The 19,613-nt window shown below is 38.0% G+C and overlaps 1 protein-coding gene across 1 annotated transcript in view; it reads right to left on the bottom strand.

Moving 5' to 3' along the window:
• Positions 1 to 19,613, bottom strand: part of MYO16 (myosin XVI) — a 638,577-nt gene that overhangs the window by 244,695 nt on the left and 374,269 nt on the right. The window contains 3 exon segments of the mRNA XM_017868179.1: positions 14,342 to 14,483; positions 16,737 to 16,808; positions 17,576 to 17,693. Of these exon segments, the coding sequence (XP_017723668.1) occupies positions 14,342 to 14,483; positions 16,737 to 16,808; positions 17,576 to 17,693 (332 nt within the window).

Genomic DNA, 19,613 nt, shown 5'->3' with positions numbered 1-19,613 from the left:
TAAGAAGAAAAACAAAAGAATCTCATCTCACGAATGAAAATAAATGCAAACATAAATAAAGACTAGAAAGTAGAATCTAGTATATCATGAGCAAACAGGGTTTGCAGCATAAATGAAGAATGATTCAATGTCAAAAAATAAACATCAATGCAATTTATAACATGAACAAAGAAAAGAAGGAAATTGCTATGATCTTCCTAATAAATAAATAAAACCATTAGAAAATATTTGTATCCATCCATGATTGAAAACACTAGGCAGAGGTTATTTACAAATGTAGTACTTAATGGCAAATATTCAGTTGCCATTATTTTGGAAACTAAACAATAAGATCCATTATCATCACAAATTTTCCACAAGTATTGGCAGTGCTAGCCAATGTGATAAAATAAGAAGAGGTAAGATACATGAAGAAAAAAAGATAATTATGATCATTTACATAAGAAAGTAGTAAGCCATTTCACAGGAAATTTATTACAACTAATAAGAAAAGTCGGCAGGATTTCTACATATATGATCAACATAAGAAACTCAAGGTTCAGTATTCCAATAAATTAATACATAATAGAATAGAACTCATTATAGCCACACACAAAAAAAATTCATAGAAAAAGAAATAAAATAAAGGTGTGCATAAAATTGACAGAAAAAAATCAAATATTATTTAAGGAATACAATAATAAATGTTGAAATATATTTGTGGAAGAAAAAAATCAATAGCCTAAATAGTGTAATTTTTCCCATATTAATCTATAAATTAATTTCTAGTCAACATCCCAGAAGAATTATTTTATGGATAGAGTCAAACTGATTATAAAATTAATATGTGAAAATAAAGACCCCAAAATAACCAAAACACGTAAGAAAAATAGAACTTACGAGAAGTAATTAAAGCAATATATCATTGATACGGTTTTAGTAAAATAGATTAAAAATCTAGAGAGGGGTAAAGAAACATTGCTAATAAACAGGGAAGGGATCATCGAATATTTAACTAAAAATAAAAACTTTATCAACTCCTTACATACACAATAATTTTCTTGCTGTGCTGAAAATCTAAAGGTTTTTTAAAAAAATGTAAGATGACCTTGTGGTAGGAACAGAATGTCTACAATAAGGCCTAAAGCTGGAGCATGGTATATGATTGCATAAAGCCCAGTGAACATCCGTGGGCATGCGCCAGGGTGCAGGGCACAACTTGCTTTGCCAGAAGATGTCGACTTCGCTTGCAATCAAGAAAATGCAAATAATCGCTCTCCTTGCAATTCTGCCACTAAATATACACCTCGGGGAAAATTCTAAACATATATCTCAAGAGACAAGTATGAGGATACAGCACTGCTTGCAACTGAGAAAAAAATGAAAAGAGACTTCAGTATCCATCAACAGTGAAATAGATGAGTACACTGAGATTTCTTCATCCACAGGTAGTGCAGCAGTTAAAAAGAATAAACTAGGTCTCGACGTATCAATATAGTTAAATTCCAAAAACAATATGAAGTTAGTAAAGGATGTACAGAATAAAATACACTGCAGGATAGCATTTCTGTAATTCTTAATTACTCACAATGTTATATATTTGTTATGAAAATACAATGGCTAGAGAAAATAAAATGTGGAAGATCACATGTATTTGATAATATTGTTGTCTCTGGGGAGGGAAAGAGAAAAATGTATCATATAGGAAAACAAAAGGGACCTTGGCTTTTAGTGGTACTCATCTACGTCTTTTATGATAACAAAAATCTGAGGCAAAAGTTGAAAAATGTTAATAGTATTAATTCAAGTTAGTAGGTAAATGGGTGGCTTGCCTGGATTCCTTTTGTACTCTGCTTGACTACTGAACTTTTCCCAAAAAGATAACATAATAAAAGAGGCTTTTACGCATGAAATAGACAAAGAAAAGTCTGGAAAAGTCTATTTTATTTTCTCACAAATGCACAGGAAGTGTTATTTTGTAATGCATTTGAAAATTATAAACATAAATTCATTTATTATGAATTAAGTACTTTCATTATAACTGATAAAGTAATGAATAAAATATATTTTATACCAACATTCAATTACTAATAAATGGATTGTCTAGATTTTGGGATTCTTATCTTTCTTACACATATCCTTTTGATTTGTAATTATCACCAATGAGTTTGAATCTTGATAATCATTTCAATAAAATGATTGATATAAGGGAAAAGTAGAAACATACATAAAACACATTTGGTTTTAATCAGATTCATTTATCTGTGTTCAATCCTCACTTCAGAAGCAAGTTTCAATTTTTTCCCAGTTTTTGTCCTGTTAAATGAGATTATATCTCCTGTCCTTTTCCAAAAGTTTAATAGCAATTGATAAAATATAGATCACATCAGAGAGAAAGACAGAGAGATAAAACTTCACTTATGAGGTGTTAAATATGTCATATGGTCAGATGTTTTCCTGGGAACATTAATTTCCAATATTATTATCAAAAAGTGAAAATATGTAATTTCTGGAAGTTTTCTTATTACTCTGCAGTTTCTAGACATTTTCTTATTACTCTGCTTTTCTACCATCTAGTCCACCATTTAGATTAAGTTTTTTAATTTATTTCATGCTCAGAACACTGAGAAACATTGCATATTCTCTCTCACCATGATTCCTGGAATGTTAAGGGCAAATTGTATGTGGGTTGATAAAAAATACTTACTTTTAATATGTCTCTGCTTTATAATGAATAGCCTCTGATCCCACCTCACTCCATACTACTAACAATTACTATAGATTATCTAGTTAATGACATGGATAGTCCCAAAGGGTGGAAAACACTTAAATGTGAAGTCAGGTGATGCTTATTATACAAGTTCCATTTCACATGGAGGGTGGAAGGCATATACATTTTAAAAAATCATGTTGCTTATTTTCATTAAAATATTTCCCAACCACCTGCCTCAAAAAGGAGGGTGCACTCTCAAAAAGGAGGGTGCACTTAGGCTTCTGGTAGAGGGAATAATGGCAAGCCTTCATCTAAAAAAAGGAGACGTGTCTATAAGGAAGCATGGCTGGGGAAATGAGGTGTTTATGCCCTTGTGAGATTTTCCAAAATGGAAAATTCCCTCATCATACCTGAGATGCTCCCGACGGCTGCCTCCCTTGAAAGAGATCAATTTTCAAAGTTTTAACTCAAAGATTTAACTTGCCCAGTTGACCTCAATTACTTGCAAAATACTATTTATGCTTTGTAAGAACAATTAAGTGCTCATATGGCTACATTCCAGTCCTTTTAAAAAGTCATAAATTTCACCTGTTTTTTTTTAATAAAAAACCTCTTTGTTGAAAAATTTGAGAATAAAATAATCACAAGCATTTACCCATAGAGCCCCAAGCATATACACACCTGACTAGATTTGGGGGCCTATGCATCCAGCAAAACATGAGAAAATAGTGAACCCCTGAAGACTATAATAGTGGCCTTTTTATTAAAAAAAATAGTATCCCAAAGCTTAAAGCATATTGATATATCTCCAACTGCTATTGTACTTAGCAAGCATACCAAGGATTCTACAGTAAAGATGGGTAATTTTTCTGCAGAAGTAATGGCAACCCACCCTGCATAAAAAGCAAATAAATAAATGCATGAATAAACCTATGAGATGAAATTTGAAAACAGTCATGAGATGCTAGGTAGTCTTCATAAGTGATCTATACAAATAGTATAGATGTAAACTGTAATCCAAAAAGTATTTTAATAGCTTGCTTACAGTGCAGCTGAAAGATGTTCCTTCCTTAGCTCCATCTTCAGGCTCAGAGAACATTTTATAAACAAAGCTCTGGTTTACTGTCCCTAATGACCAAGATCCTTGAGAAATACTCTCTTAGAGCTGAAAATCGAATCCACTAAAAATAATCTTACAAAATAGGCTTAACATGCTTCGTGTCATTTTACTGTTTTAAAAATTATGTTATCCATCTATTAGGAGGTATCTCAGAATGTATTTTAAAATCACAAATTTTACCTAAAAGATAAAATAGAATTCTTCAATTTACAAAACACAACAACAAGATCATTATACAAAAGATTTAACCTTAAAAATCCTCAAGAACTATAAGGAGACTCTGAACAACATTGAGGATATTAATCCAGAATGTATTAATTTTCTAATCAATAAACTAAGAAATTATTATAACCCAATTATATGGTTTTCTGGGGGAGGAGGAACAATGAATTCCCAGAAGTTATGTGGAAAACTGTATTTATGTGTGTGTGCGTGTTTGTGTGTGTGTGTTTATGGCATTCGCTGAATTCCCACATTAGACTTTGACCTAGAAGAGGCTGAGATACACTATAAAGTTTCATAAGTATATTAAGTGCTACCTGATTGTATCAATCAGAGACATATGAAATCATAGAAAACTCTATCACTTAATGTGATCAGCAAGAAATATTCCCTTATATTTGAAATCCTTGGATACCCAAAAAGCACATTAAGATACACCTATACGTATTAAAAACCAATAGTATACAAACTGAATTCTTAGTAGAACAAAACCAAAGTGTAGAATTAGGAAATGAGAACATAAGCCAATTTAACTTAATCCACTTAAACCAATTAATTCACCTCACTTTCACAGCATCAAGGTAAAGATCAGCCTTTTCTGTCATTCGGTTAGACAGTCTTCAGACCAAACATGGATTATCCAAAATGCCACTGGGAGGGTTTTTTTTTTTTTTTTTTTTAAACCAGCCAGCAGAATCCTTCAAAGCTATAATTATGTTTTCTCTATATGGAATATTTTTCCCTCTAATTAAGTAAAGATAACAAGTCTCACCTAATGAAGAAGTACAATTCTTCTGAAGAATATTAAATTGCTTGTTACAATCTTATTAGTGCAGATTCTCTATGTTCATTTAGACACTAACATTCTCTTAAGTGTTGTCAGATGCTAGGGATGAATGTACTCACCTAATACACTGATATCACCTTCAATTTACATCATATTGGATGTGTTCTTTTTTCTCTTTTCTGAGAGGAGTCATCAGTTTTGAGACCCTGGGAAGCTGTGATTCACAGTCAATATTGCCACCTTCTACAGATCACCTCAGTCAGACTTGGGGACACGGGGGCAATGTTGTGAATGTGCTGATGAAAATCTGGATCTCTAGGAAATCCCACATTGACTTAAAAATCATTTCCCTTATTATCAAAATATGTGAATTTAGAGATGTGGTAAGATGCAAAAATTATCCTGCTGATGATTTCAGGAATTGAATCATTGGATTAACATGTGAATTAAACAAGTAATAACCTTAAAAGAAAATGACTTCCATTTCTCTTTGAAACATTTTCTCTTTTTCATTGGTATAGAATCTGTTCAATACTTCCTTCTATTATTTAAACCCATAATACAATTATACTGGGTAGCAAAGAGAAGGTTTAATAGTTCGAGAAATTTCACAAGTGATATATTTTCAAAAGCCTTCATTTTTTTCCTCCATAATCAATTTCACCTTGTGAAACAAAAAATCTAAGTCTCCAGTGACTGGAATGGGAACCCCTTGCTTCTTGGTGAAAGACATGGCCACTTTTATACTTACATCCTTGAGCCTTCATTCCTGTTTCATTCTCCCACCTGCTCCCAGACACTCCATGGGATCCCCATCTCTACAGAGCACCTGTCCCCTGTTCCCAGTATCTCCCCCACCTCAGCATGCCAGCTCCTTAGTTCAGGCACTGCGTGAGCCCCTGTCCACTGGCAGGACCTTGTGTTGTTCCAAATCCTATTTTTCTTAAAAAAATGAAAATAAAAATAAAATACACACACACACACACACACATACACACACACACACATACCATTTAGGAAATATCACTGTTTCTAATCCATGTGGATCTTATTTTTGCAATACTAAAAAACCACAAACCACTCTTGACCCTAGACAGGCATGTTACAAACATGTCAGACCTGTGACCTAAGAGAAAGAGTGGCAGTTGAGCAATGCAAATCCATGATCCTTCCTTACCACAAGGCAAACCTGAGCAAAACACTAAAAAACACCACTCCTATCTCTAATAGTGTTCTATGAATCCTGATATTTCTATTTCCAAAGAACAAAATATCTCCTTTATCTGCTACTCTGTGTAACAAAAAGATCACGAGTGAAATGTAAAAGGAAAACCGGGATATATCTTGGGCGTCCACCACGTGAGTCATCTGCATTGTTTTCAACAACTCTCCCCTTCTCCATAAATAAGCTAATATAAACTAAGATGCTTTCTTACCAGCCACAGCCATCACTATACACACACACTATACACACACACACACACACACACACACACAGGTAAAATACACACACACACACACATATACACACACACATACATATATGTATGTATATATTTTGAGACAGGGTCTCAGTCTGTCATCCAGGCTGGAGTGCAGGGATGCAATCAAGACTCACTGCAGCCTCACTATCTTGGGCTGAAGCAATTCTCCCACCTCAGTCTCCCAAGTAGCTGGGACCACAGGTGTGTGCCACCACACCTGGCTAACTTTTTGTAATTTTGGGGGGAGTGGGGTAGAGATGGGGTTTCACTATGTTGCCTAGCATGGTCTCAAACGCCTAAGTGATCCACCCACCTCAGCCTTCCAAAACGCTGGGAGTACAGGCCTGAGCCACCACGCCTAGCCCCATCACTATTGTCATTACAACAACCATTCCTGTTGTGTCAGATACTCTGATAACAACTTAATATGCACCACCTCATTTAACCTTCAAATAACCCTGAAAAATAAACAAGTTCTTGCAACCTGTGTGTCAAAGAAACAGGCCTGGATAACCAAATAACTAATTCATGAGAAATGAATGCAATTAATCGTAATGTTTTTAAATGTTTATGTTTAGGTCAACTAAAATACTATAAGAATGTAATACAAGAATTCATAAGAAACCAAAGGCTCAGTGAAACAAATGATCTCCATATATATGTTAGAAGCTCAAGACACACCATTTTATTCAGAACTTATGTTGAAATAAGTCATAGGTTTTGATGTTTGAAGACATTTGGAGAACTCTCCAAAGTTTCTACAACCCTGTACTTGCCCAGACTTCTATTTGTTTGTAAAACCCCGAAGAAGGATTCGAATGAGGAAAAACAATAATTTTAAATTTAACATTGTGAATTCAACCTTGGGGATATAAGTGCTGCACTATAAAACAGGCCGAATTTTAGACATTGCAAAATGATTGATCTTTTTTTAAAACAGTTATTTTCATTATACTTTAGTAGCTCCGATCATGTATCTCATTTCAGAATCCTATGGATGATATCCTTTATAAAAATTAAATACTCTTTAGATCATGGTCTTTGTTTATAGAAAACGAGCAACTGGAGTGTGTTCAACTCCTCAAGGCACTTTCCCATTCTCTAGCCTCTCTCTACCTTCAACCCCAAGAATTCCTGTCTAAGAGGCACACTTGGGAAAGTGTGGGGCCTCAACCTGTTAGCCAGGTGAACCTGAGTCTAAAGGGCTGCCATGAGTCTAAAGGGGGTGGGAGTAACCAGTACACACATAGATGCTGTTGCGGGAAGTCAGGGAGCCCGAACGGAGGAACAGGCTGAAGCCATGGCAGAAGAACATAAATTGTGAAGATTTCATGGACATTTATCCCCTGCCCCAATCAATATTCTTATGATTTCCTATGCCTGTCTTTACTTTAATCTCTTAATCCCATCATCTTCGTAAGCTGAGGGTGAATGTTGCCTCAGGACCCTGTGATGATTGCGTTAACTGCACAAATTGTTTGTAGGGCACATGTGTTTGAACAACATGAAATCTGGGCACCTTATGAACAGGATAACAGCGATGTTCAGGGAACAAGGGAGATAACCTTAAAGTCTGGCTGCCCGTAGGCCGGAAAGGACAGAGCCATATTTCTCTTATTACCGAAAACGGGTAAGAGAAGCATCGCTGAATTCTTTCCCCAGTAAGGAATATTAATAATTAACAGCCCTGGGAAAAGAATGCATTCCCAAAGGAGGCCTCTGAAATGGCCGCTCTGGGAGTGTCTGCCTTATGTAGATGTAGATAGGGATAAAACATGCCCTAGTCTCCTGCAGTGCCCCCAGGCTTGTCAGGATTAGGAAATTCCAGCCTGGCAAATTCTAGTCAGACCGGTTCTCTGCTCTTGAACCTTGTTTATCAATGACAATGTGTGCACAGCTGGACACGGAAGTTCATTAGTGATTCTCGTTTCGCCCTGACCTTGTGATCTCGCCCTGACCTCCTGCCTTGTGATCTTTTGTTGCCCTTGAAGCATGTGATCTCTGTGACCCACATCCTATCTGTACACTCCCTCCCTTTTGAAAACTGCGAATAAAAACTTGCTGGTTTTACAGCTCAGGGGGCATCACGGAACCTGCTGACGTGTGATGTCTCCCCTGGACACCCAGCTTTAAAATTTTTCTCTTTTGTACTCTTTCCCTTTATTTCTCAAACCAGACGACACTTAGGGAAAATAGAAAAGGACCCACATGAATATCAGGGGCGGGTTCCCCCAAAAGATGCATTTTGCACATCTTCAGGATCACAGGGAAAGGAATCCTAGTGAAGAAAATTTATGAGGATTTGAAGAGAAAGGGTCAGTGATAGCCATCTTGGTGGCCAGGAAAGCCTTAAGATGTCAATCAGCAAACCAACAAATCCCTCACCTCCTTGTTCCTGTCCCCATTTTACCCTGACACTGGGGTGCAGCAGCCCACCTCACACCCTTCCCAGGAGGCTGACAGCTGCCCCTAGAAGCCTCACCTGTGGGAGACGGAGGGGAACTCTCACCTTTGAACATACTTAATTTCTGCTCCAATGCTGGCTATTTCGGGATTAAAGGGTCCATAGAACTGTGATTTATTTAAAATTGACCAGAAAAATCTTGGGACCTGATTAAATTTTATATCAGAGTCAGAAAAATATTACACCCATTGAATAAATGTTAAAGGGAGGTGGGACATAAGAAAATACATTTTCATTATACCACAAGTCATGCTTTTTAAAGAGTGTTACACCAAAACAAGTGAGAATAGTTTCATATAATGTTTAATTTGGTTACCCTGAAACATGTATAAGGCAACTCAGTTTGAAACGTTGTGAACAATTCTACACATTTCTGGCAGCCACCATAATATTATCCATAACGCTGCCCTTTCAGATCAACAGTAATTTCAGTGTGTTTCCCCAGCTATCTGGTTCAAAGGTTTGCAATTTTCTTAAGCAAAAGAATGGCAAATACTTAATGGAAGCCTTTCAATATTACATTAGAAACAGCCAGCTAATATCACAAAACGGAAAAGGGTTTCTTCAGTAATGAGGCAAAATAGACCATGAAAGAGTAGAAGTGTTAAGAAAATTCTACGCCAAATCCTCTCTGTCTCACAAGGTATGTTCTTAAGATGATGCTCCAAATCACAGTGGTGAAACCCTGGGTAGAAACCTATTCAGAGGTATAGAAAAAAAAAATCTTTAACAATCCACAGTTCTCAATGTGATTGCTGTAACTGGGCAGAGAGGTGATTGAGCTCATTTGGGAAGCCATACGATGCTGCTATTTGCCGCTCAAATGTGCTAACACGGTAGAAGGAACCCTGGCAACCTCACAATTCCTAAAAAGAAGGAGCAGAGCAGAGCTTTGGTCTGAGTGGAATTCATGAAACACCTGAGGGGAGGTGATGCCTCCTTGGGGAGAATGGCTGTTATCTGTGGGAAGAGAGGGCCACAAGCCTTTGGATCCACTGGGGGAAAAGTGGACAGTGAGGACAAGGGAATGGAAGATCCATGGCAGCCCTGTCCATCGGTGGTGCCAATTTTCTACATGTGAAATTATGGGAATCTACGTACAGGTTCTCCAAATGGTTTAAACAAGGACTTTGTTAATACCTTCGGTGGTCATTGGGTATCAGCTGACAATTCACAGAGGTGTGGAGGACAAACAATTCTAGAAAAGTCAAAACAAACTTAACAATTTTATTAATTTTCCTTTAGAAATAATTTGATGTAATTTAAGATTATATTTTCATTGCTAAATATGATCAATTTAATGTGAACTGATGGCAAGTTATGAATAAACTACACGGGTCTTCCATATGCCTAGTGGCCAGACAAGCTCCGGTCTATGCTCTCGAAAACACTAGAGAACAACAACAACAAAAGACTCAACTCACTCAAACTGGGAGTCTCGAAGCCTACACACCTTTGTGCATTAGAGTGTCCCTCAATCTTTCAAGTTTATGGACTCACATGTGCTAGGTAGAGATGCTTATTCATAGTCTTGAGGTTTTCTTACAGGAAAAGGAAGCCCCTTTAGCTGTAAGTGTCTTGGCTTCTGGAAGACCGACTTATTCCCTTCGAGTCTAGGACGAGGCCTGGACAAGGAGAGCTCAGGGCAGGCTTCCTGCACTTGCAGGGAGCACGTCATGGCCTCTGCTCCTCCAAATTCTAAGAGGGCACTGGCCACTTCAGGGCTTACTGGAACTGGTAGGTAAGTCAATCTGAGTCTAGGGCACAGCAGGCAGACACAACTGGTTCACTGTATAAACGGCATCTTCTCATGTCTGCTGTGTCACTCCTCAAATTGCTATTTTGACTCCCAAATGTCTTACTCCACTGTCTGTTTTTTTTTTTTGAGATGGAGTTTTGCTCTTGCTGCCCAGGTGGGAGTGCAGTGGCATTATCTCGGCTCACTGCAACCTCCACCTCCCAGGTTCAAGTGATTCTCCTGCCTCAGCCTACCGAGTAGCTGGGACTACAGGGATGCACCACCACGCCTGGCTAATTTTTTATATTTTTGTATTTTTAGTAGAGACGGGGTTTCGCCATGTTGGTCAGCCTGGTCTTGAACTCCCGACCTCAGGTGATCCAGCCCCATTGGCCTCCCAAACTGCTGGGATTACAGGCATGAGCCACCGTGCCTGGCCTCTTACTACATTGTCTTATTCCTCAATCAATTAAGAATCAGAGATGAAAATGGGTGCTATTAAGTAACCCCCCTGCCCCCATCTAAAGACCATGATAGCACGGAGCAAAGTTGAGCACATGAGTGTCTGATGCAGCAAGAGTGTACGAGAGGCAAAGACACGGTGAGGAGAGCACAGGTACTGCTGTAAGAGGCTGATGCTCTGTCTGTGTGTGGGAGATCAAGGTGGAGTGGATTGGAAACTGTGTTTGCATTACTGGAGACTGTAATCATGAATTTTGTAATAATGACATTGGCATACACGTTTAAATGATATGCAATATCCTTTATTTTAGAGGTCATAAAATTATAGTTTAGAAAAAGAAATGCCTCAGAAAATGATGAAAATAGTAAGCCTTTGGTTTTTACACGAGTTTCTCCAGAGGAAGAGCATTGGAAGGAGAGGTGAGGAAGCAGACTGTGGTCACAACTGTGAGCTGTGCTTCACATTTTCCTAGAGTCACCGTTTTACAATAAAACGTGTTGTTTTTATCTATTCAACAACATTTCTTCTCAAGGTAATTTATATGTACACGCTTGGTGAACAACAAAGTTTTAAGAAAATATAGGGCACTATATTATTGCTATTTTTTATTACTGTTATTATTCTTTTACCTGTTTGGACCAAATTATTTTCAGCTAAGCCTAATAAATAAAACTTCAATGTGTTTCAATATTTAAAGTACCACTAAGTGTGGCCCTCAGTGGTCCCCAGACCGCAGGGTCCGGGCCAAGCACTGCACAGCAGCCAGGCTCACAGAGGATAACACCACAGTAGGCAGCCACACGTCATTATAGACTGGATTCTGATTTGGCAAATATGGCAAACGCTTCTGCTCATTTTCGTTAATCCCATCAACCTCACCTTCAAGATACCCAGGGTTTTTGTTTAGAAGTGAAACCTATTTGGATCCAGGTAGTGAAAGTAGAATTATTTTAATATGCTATATGATTAATATTGCACCTGTTTGACTGTAATCCAAGAAATGAATCCATCCTGTAACAAATAGACATTCACCTGCTTCATTTTCACTCATTTTCCCTTTATAACTTGTTAGAGTAAATTGTAGTGATATGTATTCTCTCTTGACAAATTTACAAATATAAACATACACACACACACATATAGTCAGTATACATGTCTGTGTACTGTATGTATATAAACATGTATGTATGAAAAGTATGTCTATTCTATCACAAGGTGTATTTACTGTGTGTGTGTATATATAAATATAGTAATATATACATATATACTGTGAAAAATATGTCTATTCTATCACAATCAATGTGCTCTACAACTTCGACCGTAAGGATATTATTTATTTATATAATCTTTTTTGATATGATTATACTTCAAAAACATTGGGGATTGGTAAACAACAAGAGCCTATTCTAAGGTTATCTAACTTTTTGAGACTTTTCTGTGACTTAGGAAATGGGCCTATAAATCTGCAAAACCATAAGCTTTCCATGAATTCAAACGAATTAGAAATAATGCAAATATAACCTTTTCTTGCGTTATTTGGGGTTTTAAATTCAGGTTTGGGTGATTCACGGGAGAAACAGAGAAGAAAACACAGGAGTTATGACTCAAATGAGAATACTGTCTCTTAGAAGTCAAACTTCTAATATGTTGATTCACCTCTAATTTCCGACGAATCCCTGTCCTCATTCATATGCTTAGTAATAAATTTTAAAAGGTAAGACCATCCTTATAAATTTACACATCGCCACAGTGGCAACATTCCCATGAAAAGACAAATGATGTGCTTTCCACAGTTTAGGATTGTAGTTTTCTTCCGGGTGTGTGTTTGTAGCAAAAACTGTAGACCATTATATAAGTATTTCCAATTATATAAATTTAACACTCTGTAAAATGTAAATGTCAAATGAAAATTTTCTAGAAGTTTCTAGGCACAGCTGGACTTACATATTCATTTTTTCAGTGTCAACTGCAGCAGAGCTGTCAATAATTTTATACATAGCTAATTTGGTAGCCTTAGCATATAAGTACCATTCTGTGAATCATCTATACATTAACAAATTAATTGATAACAATAATAGCAAAATCAAGAGTCCTCGTCATACTAAATACTACAATATTTCTGCTGAAATATGGTTTATACCATAGCCACTCTCCAATCACAGACTACTGAATATGCTGATCAATGTTCAGTGAGATTTGAGATGTGTACATTTTAATAAGAATTTCAGCATCCTCTTGTCTTTGAAATCTTCTGAGGTATCTATATTTATTTAAGAACTTTCCTATTAATATACTAGTTCTAATGTTTTCCAAGAAACCTCTAAAGGCATCAGTTTTCAGGAATTTAATTTAAATTTAAGAAGTCTATATAGATGACAAAGAAATTCTCAGGTTTCATTCCAAGACAAGTACATGAAAACTTGTGAATGTGATTGGGCTCTCAACTGTCTGCTCAAGGTCACTACTAGTGACAAGAATAACAAGAAAGTTTTCCACTGATAATATGTAATGGAGATATATAATTTTTAGATGATGAAATAGCCCTGAAAAGCTAGTATTTAAGATGTTTAGGGGCCGGGCACGGTGGCTCATGCCTGTAATCCCAGCACTTTGGGAGGCCGAGGCGGGCGGATCACCTGAGGTCAGGACTTCAAGACCAGCCTGACCAACATGCAGAAACCCCGTCTCTACTAAATACACAAAATTAGCCGGGTGTGGTGGCACATGCCTGTATTCCCAGCTACTAGGGAGGCTGAGGCAGGCGAATCCCCTGAACCCAGGAGGCGGAGGTTGCAGTGAGCCGAGATCGCACCATTGCACTCCCGCCTGGGCAGCAAGAGTGAAACTTCGTCTCAAAAAAAAAAAAAAATGATTAGGGATATAAAGCCAAAATGATTACCATAGAGACCCTCTGTCACATAATCCACAAAATAAGTGAAGAAATAAAACGAAGCATTACTGATCCAAAACACATCATGAAATTGGTTCCAAAGGAGGCATGAGCTACTCCACAAATTCCAGGGCCTTACCTGTTCTTAGAGTGTCCTCTTCCTGGATTTATAAAATTTTTATATTTATTGGTGCACAAAAGGCAACATCTACCCTCAGTCCATAAAGAATGCATTTGCATATCTATGCACAGGAGATTATTAATTCATCAGTGTAAATGGGAGGGTACCCCAGGGAGGGGGCTTCACTTCCTAAAGAATAATCAATAAAATCCTTCAAGTCAGATTACCTTGTTAAAATAAAATATATTAATGAAGTTCAACTTATGGGTCACCCTGTAATATGAAGCTGCTTTTGGAGTTGAGCCTTTAAGTTACTTACTACAGTAATAACAACAGAACTTAACATCAATCAACTCCTACCTTCTCTGTTCATCTTGACTGAGGAGGCAAGAATTCATGGTATTCACCAGAAAGCTAAACAAACGACTGTACAGGGACTTGGCCAAGAGGTCTCGGAAAAACTCAGCAATCTGTATGGTATGACGTCGCATTATCATATCCCCTAAAACGGTAGAAAGAAAAGGAGGAGTGAGCACAAGGGTTCCCTCATTTAGAAGCCAACCAAAACTCCACATATCCTATTAATTCCCCACACATCCATACGATAAGTGATGTATAAAAATTATACTGATTCTAATAAATGAGAAGGTCTCTGTCAGTTATTACGCAAAACAAAAGTCATGTACATTGCAATCTTCTTTGTTAGAATTGTTGACCACAGCATTCCACCTTTATTGTAGGTTGTGTAATTTCACCTCAGTTAGGGAAACAGTTCTTCACAGGGTCCCTCCTGGCAAGGCTTTTGATAACAACTCGCTGGTTTGGATACTGAATCATCCTAAGGCATGTGGAAATGGGCTATCTGGAAAATCGGATATATTTTAAATATTTTCAAAGGCATGATCTCATTAACCAGAATGTGGGTCTGGAGTTTGGAAAGAAGATCGGGCCTTAGGTAGGAATTTCTACGTCATTCTCAGAGACACAGTGATTGAACTCTTGAGTGACAGGTCTGTGGAAGAGACTAGAACAGAGATGGGGCCAAGGGAAAAAGAGCAAGGGTGGTTTGGCATTGAGCCTATCCCATCTCTGCTGCAGGAAGGCTGAGTGTAAATGGGAGCCTAGAATTCATATTCTATGGCCTTGGCCAAACTTGCTGACCACTGCATCTCAGGCAAAGAAAGAGACAAGAAACAGGGTGGGGTCCACGTGCAATGCGGGTGGAAGCGTTTTCAGTCTGTTAGAAGCACAGGGGAGGAAGGATATCTACTGATACTGGCAGAAAATGTAGTCAGAGAGCTACAAGTTCAAGGTCATCGAGATGGAACAACACACGGCGAAGGGGCAGTGAAAGTGGGTGTGGCCATTTATGACACTGTGAAATTGACATTCCTAGAGCCATGTGACTGAGGAGTGCAGATGGGTCACCCACAGGGTGGTGGTAGCAAGTGAGGGTGGTGTAAGCAGAGGAAATCATAGACACTAATGGGGACCTCAATGTTTCTCAAAAGAAGGTGCGAAGAACAATGTCTTCAAGATGCTTAGTGTGGCGGGAGGCAAGGGTGCCAGTGGGGCTTCCCAAGCCACCTAAAGTGACGGGCTGGTCTATCTTCGAAAGACTGTTGGCCTTATTCCTGAAATGCCTATTGCATTTCAGAAAGATTATTTCAGAAGTAGTGTGGAAGGAGGGCAAGTTGAGATAAGGCCAGATAAAAGAGGAATCAGGAGTGTCTTGCTGTAATGCAGGGAAAGAATGATAAATTCAGCAGTGCTGATGAAAATGAAGGGTAGGAAGTAGGAATGGGAGATATTCATGGCATCTGTCTGACCTATGAATGGAGGAGTTGGAAGAGAAAGAGCTATCAAGGATAACTTTTGGGCAACTGAGTGAACAATGGGAAGATTCATTAAGTTTGGGGATATTTTGAGAGTAGGAGTGAGGCAGGAATCATGACTCACCTACCTAAATACCTGCAAGTAGGCCCAAAAGGCCATAGAGGAAGAATAGCAGAGATTTAGAGACAAAAGGTTAGAGGAATGGTGAGTTCTCACAATCACAACAAAGAGGAAAATCAGAAGGCCATCATTTAGAGTGAGTACTTGAAGATCATGTGGGAAAGCCATTCTCTTGGTTCACTGAGTAGAGATGCATGTAGTATAGACATTAAGCATGTCGTCTGGGAGTCAGACAGCGCTAGATTATAATTCCAGACATGTCACTTACTAGCGATTTGAGGTTCAAAGTTATTTAACTTACTTGCATTTTAGTTTTCCCCTCCGTTAAAATGGAAATAGTAATGCCCACATCAGAGCAATCTTTGAGAATTCAAACACTACAATTTTTATAGGACTTGGCACAATGCCTTTCAGTTTATAAATGCCCAATAAATGACAGCTATTCTAACCAATGAGGTAGCAGGAAAAGGTCGGTCCTTCATTGAAGAGTGCAGCATGGCACCATACATGCAAATGGATCCAATATTTCATTTGAAGAAACCCTCTTGGATTGATGGTTTTGTTTTTCTAAGATGACAGATTATCTAGAAAGGGCGACCGGTTAGGCAAAATGGTCTCTCAGGGGTATAAAGAGTCTAAACTATAGTCACATCAAATGACCAGACAGGCTCAAAATGCTTTTCTCATTTGACCTTAAATTCATAGAAATAGTTTCACTAAGTGGGGACAGGTCAAACTGTATTTAATTTTCATATTTGATTCTAAATTGCACAAAGATGTTAGGGTATAAAAAAATTACCTTTAAAATATTGAATATCAGTTGTTAAGGCAGATGCCAACTCATCTGTTGATACTTGTAACATTCCAGCCACTAAAATTAAATCAGCATTATAAACATAAAGTTAGCATATTTTTTGATTCCAAGAACATTGAATTTTATGGCTATAATTGATAAGTCTTACACAGGCACATTACAAAACATGAGTATTTTAAAAAGTCATTACTACTGTAATTGTCAAATTCAACTAGAGAAACATCTTAGAGTACTCAAAATATTAATGAGTTCTTACAGTTCTGTGCATTAAATCACAGCAGATTTTTTTCCTCCCTGTCCTGACAGATGGTATGGAATTGTTTTTTTCCAGGTTCCTGGTTAAATCTCTTTGATATAGGTGAAGATATGTTGTTTATTGACAATCTGTGGTTTTAAGGTATTTTTTTAAAATCTGGGAGCGACTAAAGAGGCAACTTCAAAGAGAGAGATTCTTGGCAAGATCTTTGAAAGGGAAGTAATTACATTCTGCTTAAAATGTTTAGCTAATAACATGCCCCCAAAATACACTGGGTGGTGGGGTGAAGGGTACTTAGAACAATATAAATAAACACAAATATGTGCTAAAGAATCAGTGTTGTTAACATGGTGCACAGAATGAGAACAAAAAAGTACATCTTGCTATTCATTTCCACAACAGATTATAAGAAAAAATAAAGTAGACAATTTTCCCAGCTCACTGAATTCTACTTATACAGGAAAGGGTTTACGCCAACAGGCTTTTCTGTACTATGTCGCCATCTACTGGTAGATCTACAAAATTGCACATCAATGTGGTCAACGTCAGAAGGTCATGTTCCACTGACCTTGTTCCAGGAGCTGGAGGTCAGAAACGAAGGCGGAGTTCCCCTCAGTCAGGGCAGTAAACCGAATGTCTCCAAGGTGCAATATTGCTGCTAGAATTACGAACAGATTCTCCACCTCCTATGCGTTTTACAAACAGAGACAATGAATAGGGTGCTTAGAAGGAAGATTAAAAGGCAAAATGTTTAAATATCTAAAAGTAAGTTACAAAAATGATGACCCTATTAATGAGGTTGTGAGTTTAAGGATCCCAAATGTTCACTATGGCAAGAAAACTACTAGTCTCTACCTCAACATCAAAACCTCATAATTCAAAGCATAGTTTCTCTAAATCAATGTTTCTGTTCCTGAAATACAAGAGAGTCAGGAAATAATATTCTGATATAAATTAACAGCTTGTGGATAATCGTCATAACAAAAATGAATAATTGTGTGCCGTGGGTTTGACTGGCTGGACTTCACTTGTAAGGTTAGACTTACTCCCCCTCCTCTCCAGGCTCACGTTGGATGCTATTTAGACTTTGCAGTTGCTGTGGCCGCTTCATTCAAGAACCTACATTATAGTGTTCATTTCTTTGCTATCTCTCTTATGAGATAAATTAACATGATGATTACAAAATTGTTTACTTCTCCAGGAAAAACTAAAGGAGGCGTAATGAAAACCACCGTGCCTAGACTCACAAAATGCTCATTGTTTTTTAAGGTATTTTAAGGAAAACAGAAAACAAATGGATGTTGGCAAGAGCTATCTTTGAGCAGAGGGTAGCAGGAAGTAAGAGAGTGCTGAAAGAGAATCTGGAACGCTGCATAAAAAAATAAATGAGACCTTAAATTTGATTTTGGATAGTCATTTTTTGGCAAGAATGAAAAATCAAGAAAAAGCTGCAAGTTAAACTGTACTTCTCTAGAATGTCAGATATTTAGCATGATGATATCAATAGTAAAACAGGTTGAGCCCTGTGAAGGGCGAGTGGCATAGCCTGTTCCGTTCTCAGTCTCCTAATCTGTAATTTGAGAACAAACCTCCTTCCATAACTACTGTGGGAGCTGTTCTAAGAACAATGCTGATGTGCTTTATAAATATACAGTGGAAACAATATACTTCTTGAGACTTCCGCGATTTTCTCCAGAGCCTGTAATTTTCATAATAAGGTAAGATTTTACCAATTTTAAAATGAGAGCATTGAAAAGAATGATCTCTAATTTTCAGGTATAATAATATTTTATGAAGGTGATATACATATAAAAATGTTTTCGGTTAATCCCTAAATCATAAATTTGTTTTTCAAATTTAATTTACTTATGCTGTATAAAATGGCATTATTCAAGCCTCTCAAACTACTTAACTACTTGCCAACTTATTTTCCCCCCCCCTTTTTTTTTTTGGAGAAAGGGTCTCACTCTGTTGCCCAGGCTGGACTGTAGTGGCACAATCGTAGCTTACTACAGCCTTGACCTCCCAGGCTCAAGTGATCCTCCCACTTCAGCCTCTTTTTTTTTTTTTTTTTTTTTTTGAGGCGGAGTCTCGCTCTGTCGCCCGGACTGGAGTGCAGTGGCCGGATCTCAGCTCACTGCAAGCTCCGCCTCCCGGGTTTACGCCATTCTCCTGCCTCAGCCTCCCGAGGAGCTGGGACTACAGGCGCCTGCCACCTCACCCGGCTAGTTCTTGTATTTTTTTTAGTAGAGACGGTGTTTCACCATGTTAGCCAGGATGGTCTCGATCTCCTGACCTCGTGATCCGCCCGTCTCGGCCTCCCAAAGTGCTGGGATTACAGGCTTGAGCCACCGCGCCCGGCCCACTTCAGCCTCTTGAGTAGCTAGGACTACAGGCAAAAATTAGTGTCCAGCTAATGTTTTTGAAAACAGTTGCAGAGATGGGGGTCTCGCTATGCTGTTCAGGTTGGTCTTGAACTCCTGGCCTCAAGCAATCCTCTCATCTTGGCCTCCCAAAGTGCTGGGATTAGAGGCGTGCACCACCATGCCCAGCTTTTTTTTTTTAATTATTTTTTGTAGAGACAGGATCTCACTATGTTGCCCCAG

Source organism: Rhinopithecus bieti, unplaced genomic scaffold (genome assembly GCF_001698545.2).
Source record: "Rhinopithecus bieti isolate Rb0 unplaced genomic scaffold, ASM169854v2 scaffold_3734, whole genome shotgun sequence".
NCBI lineage: Eukaryota > Metazoa > Chordata > Mammalia > Primates > Cercopithecidae > Rhinopithecus > Rhinopithecus bieti.
The sequence above is the reverse complement of the archived record's forward strand: the minus strand, read 5'-3'. Positions and strand labels throughout refer to the sequence as shown.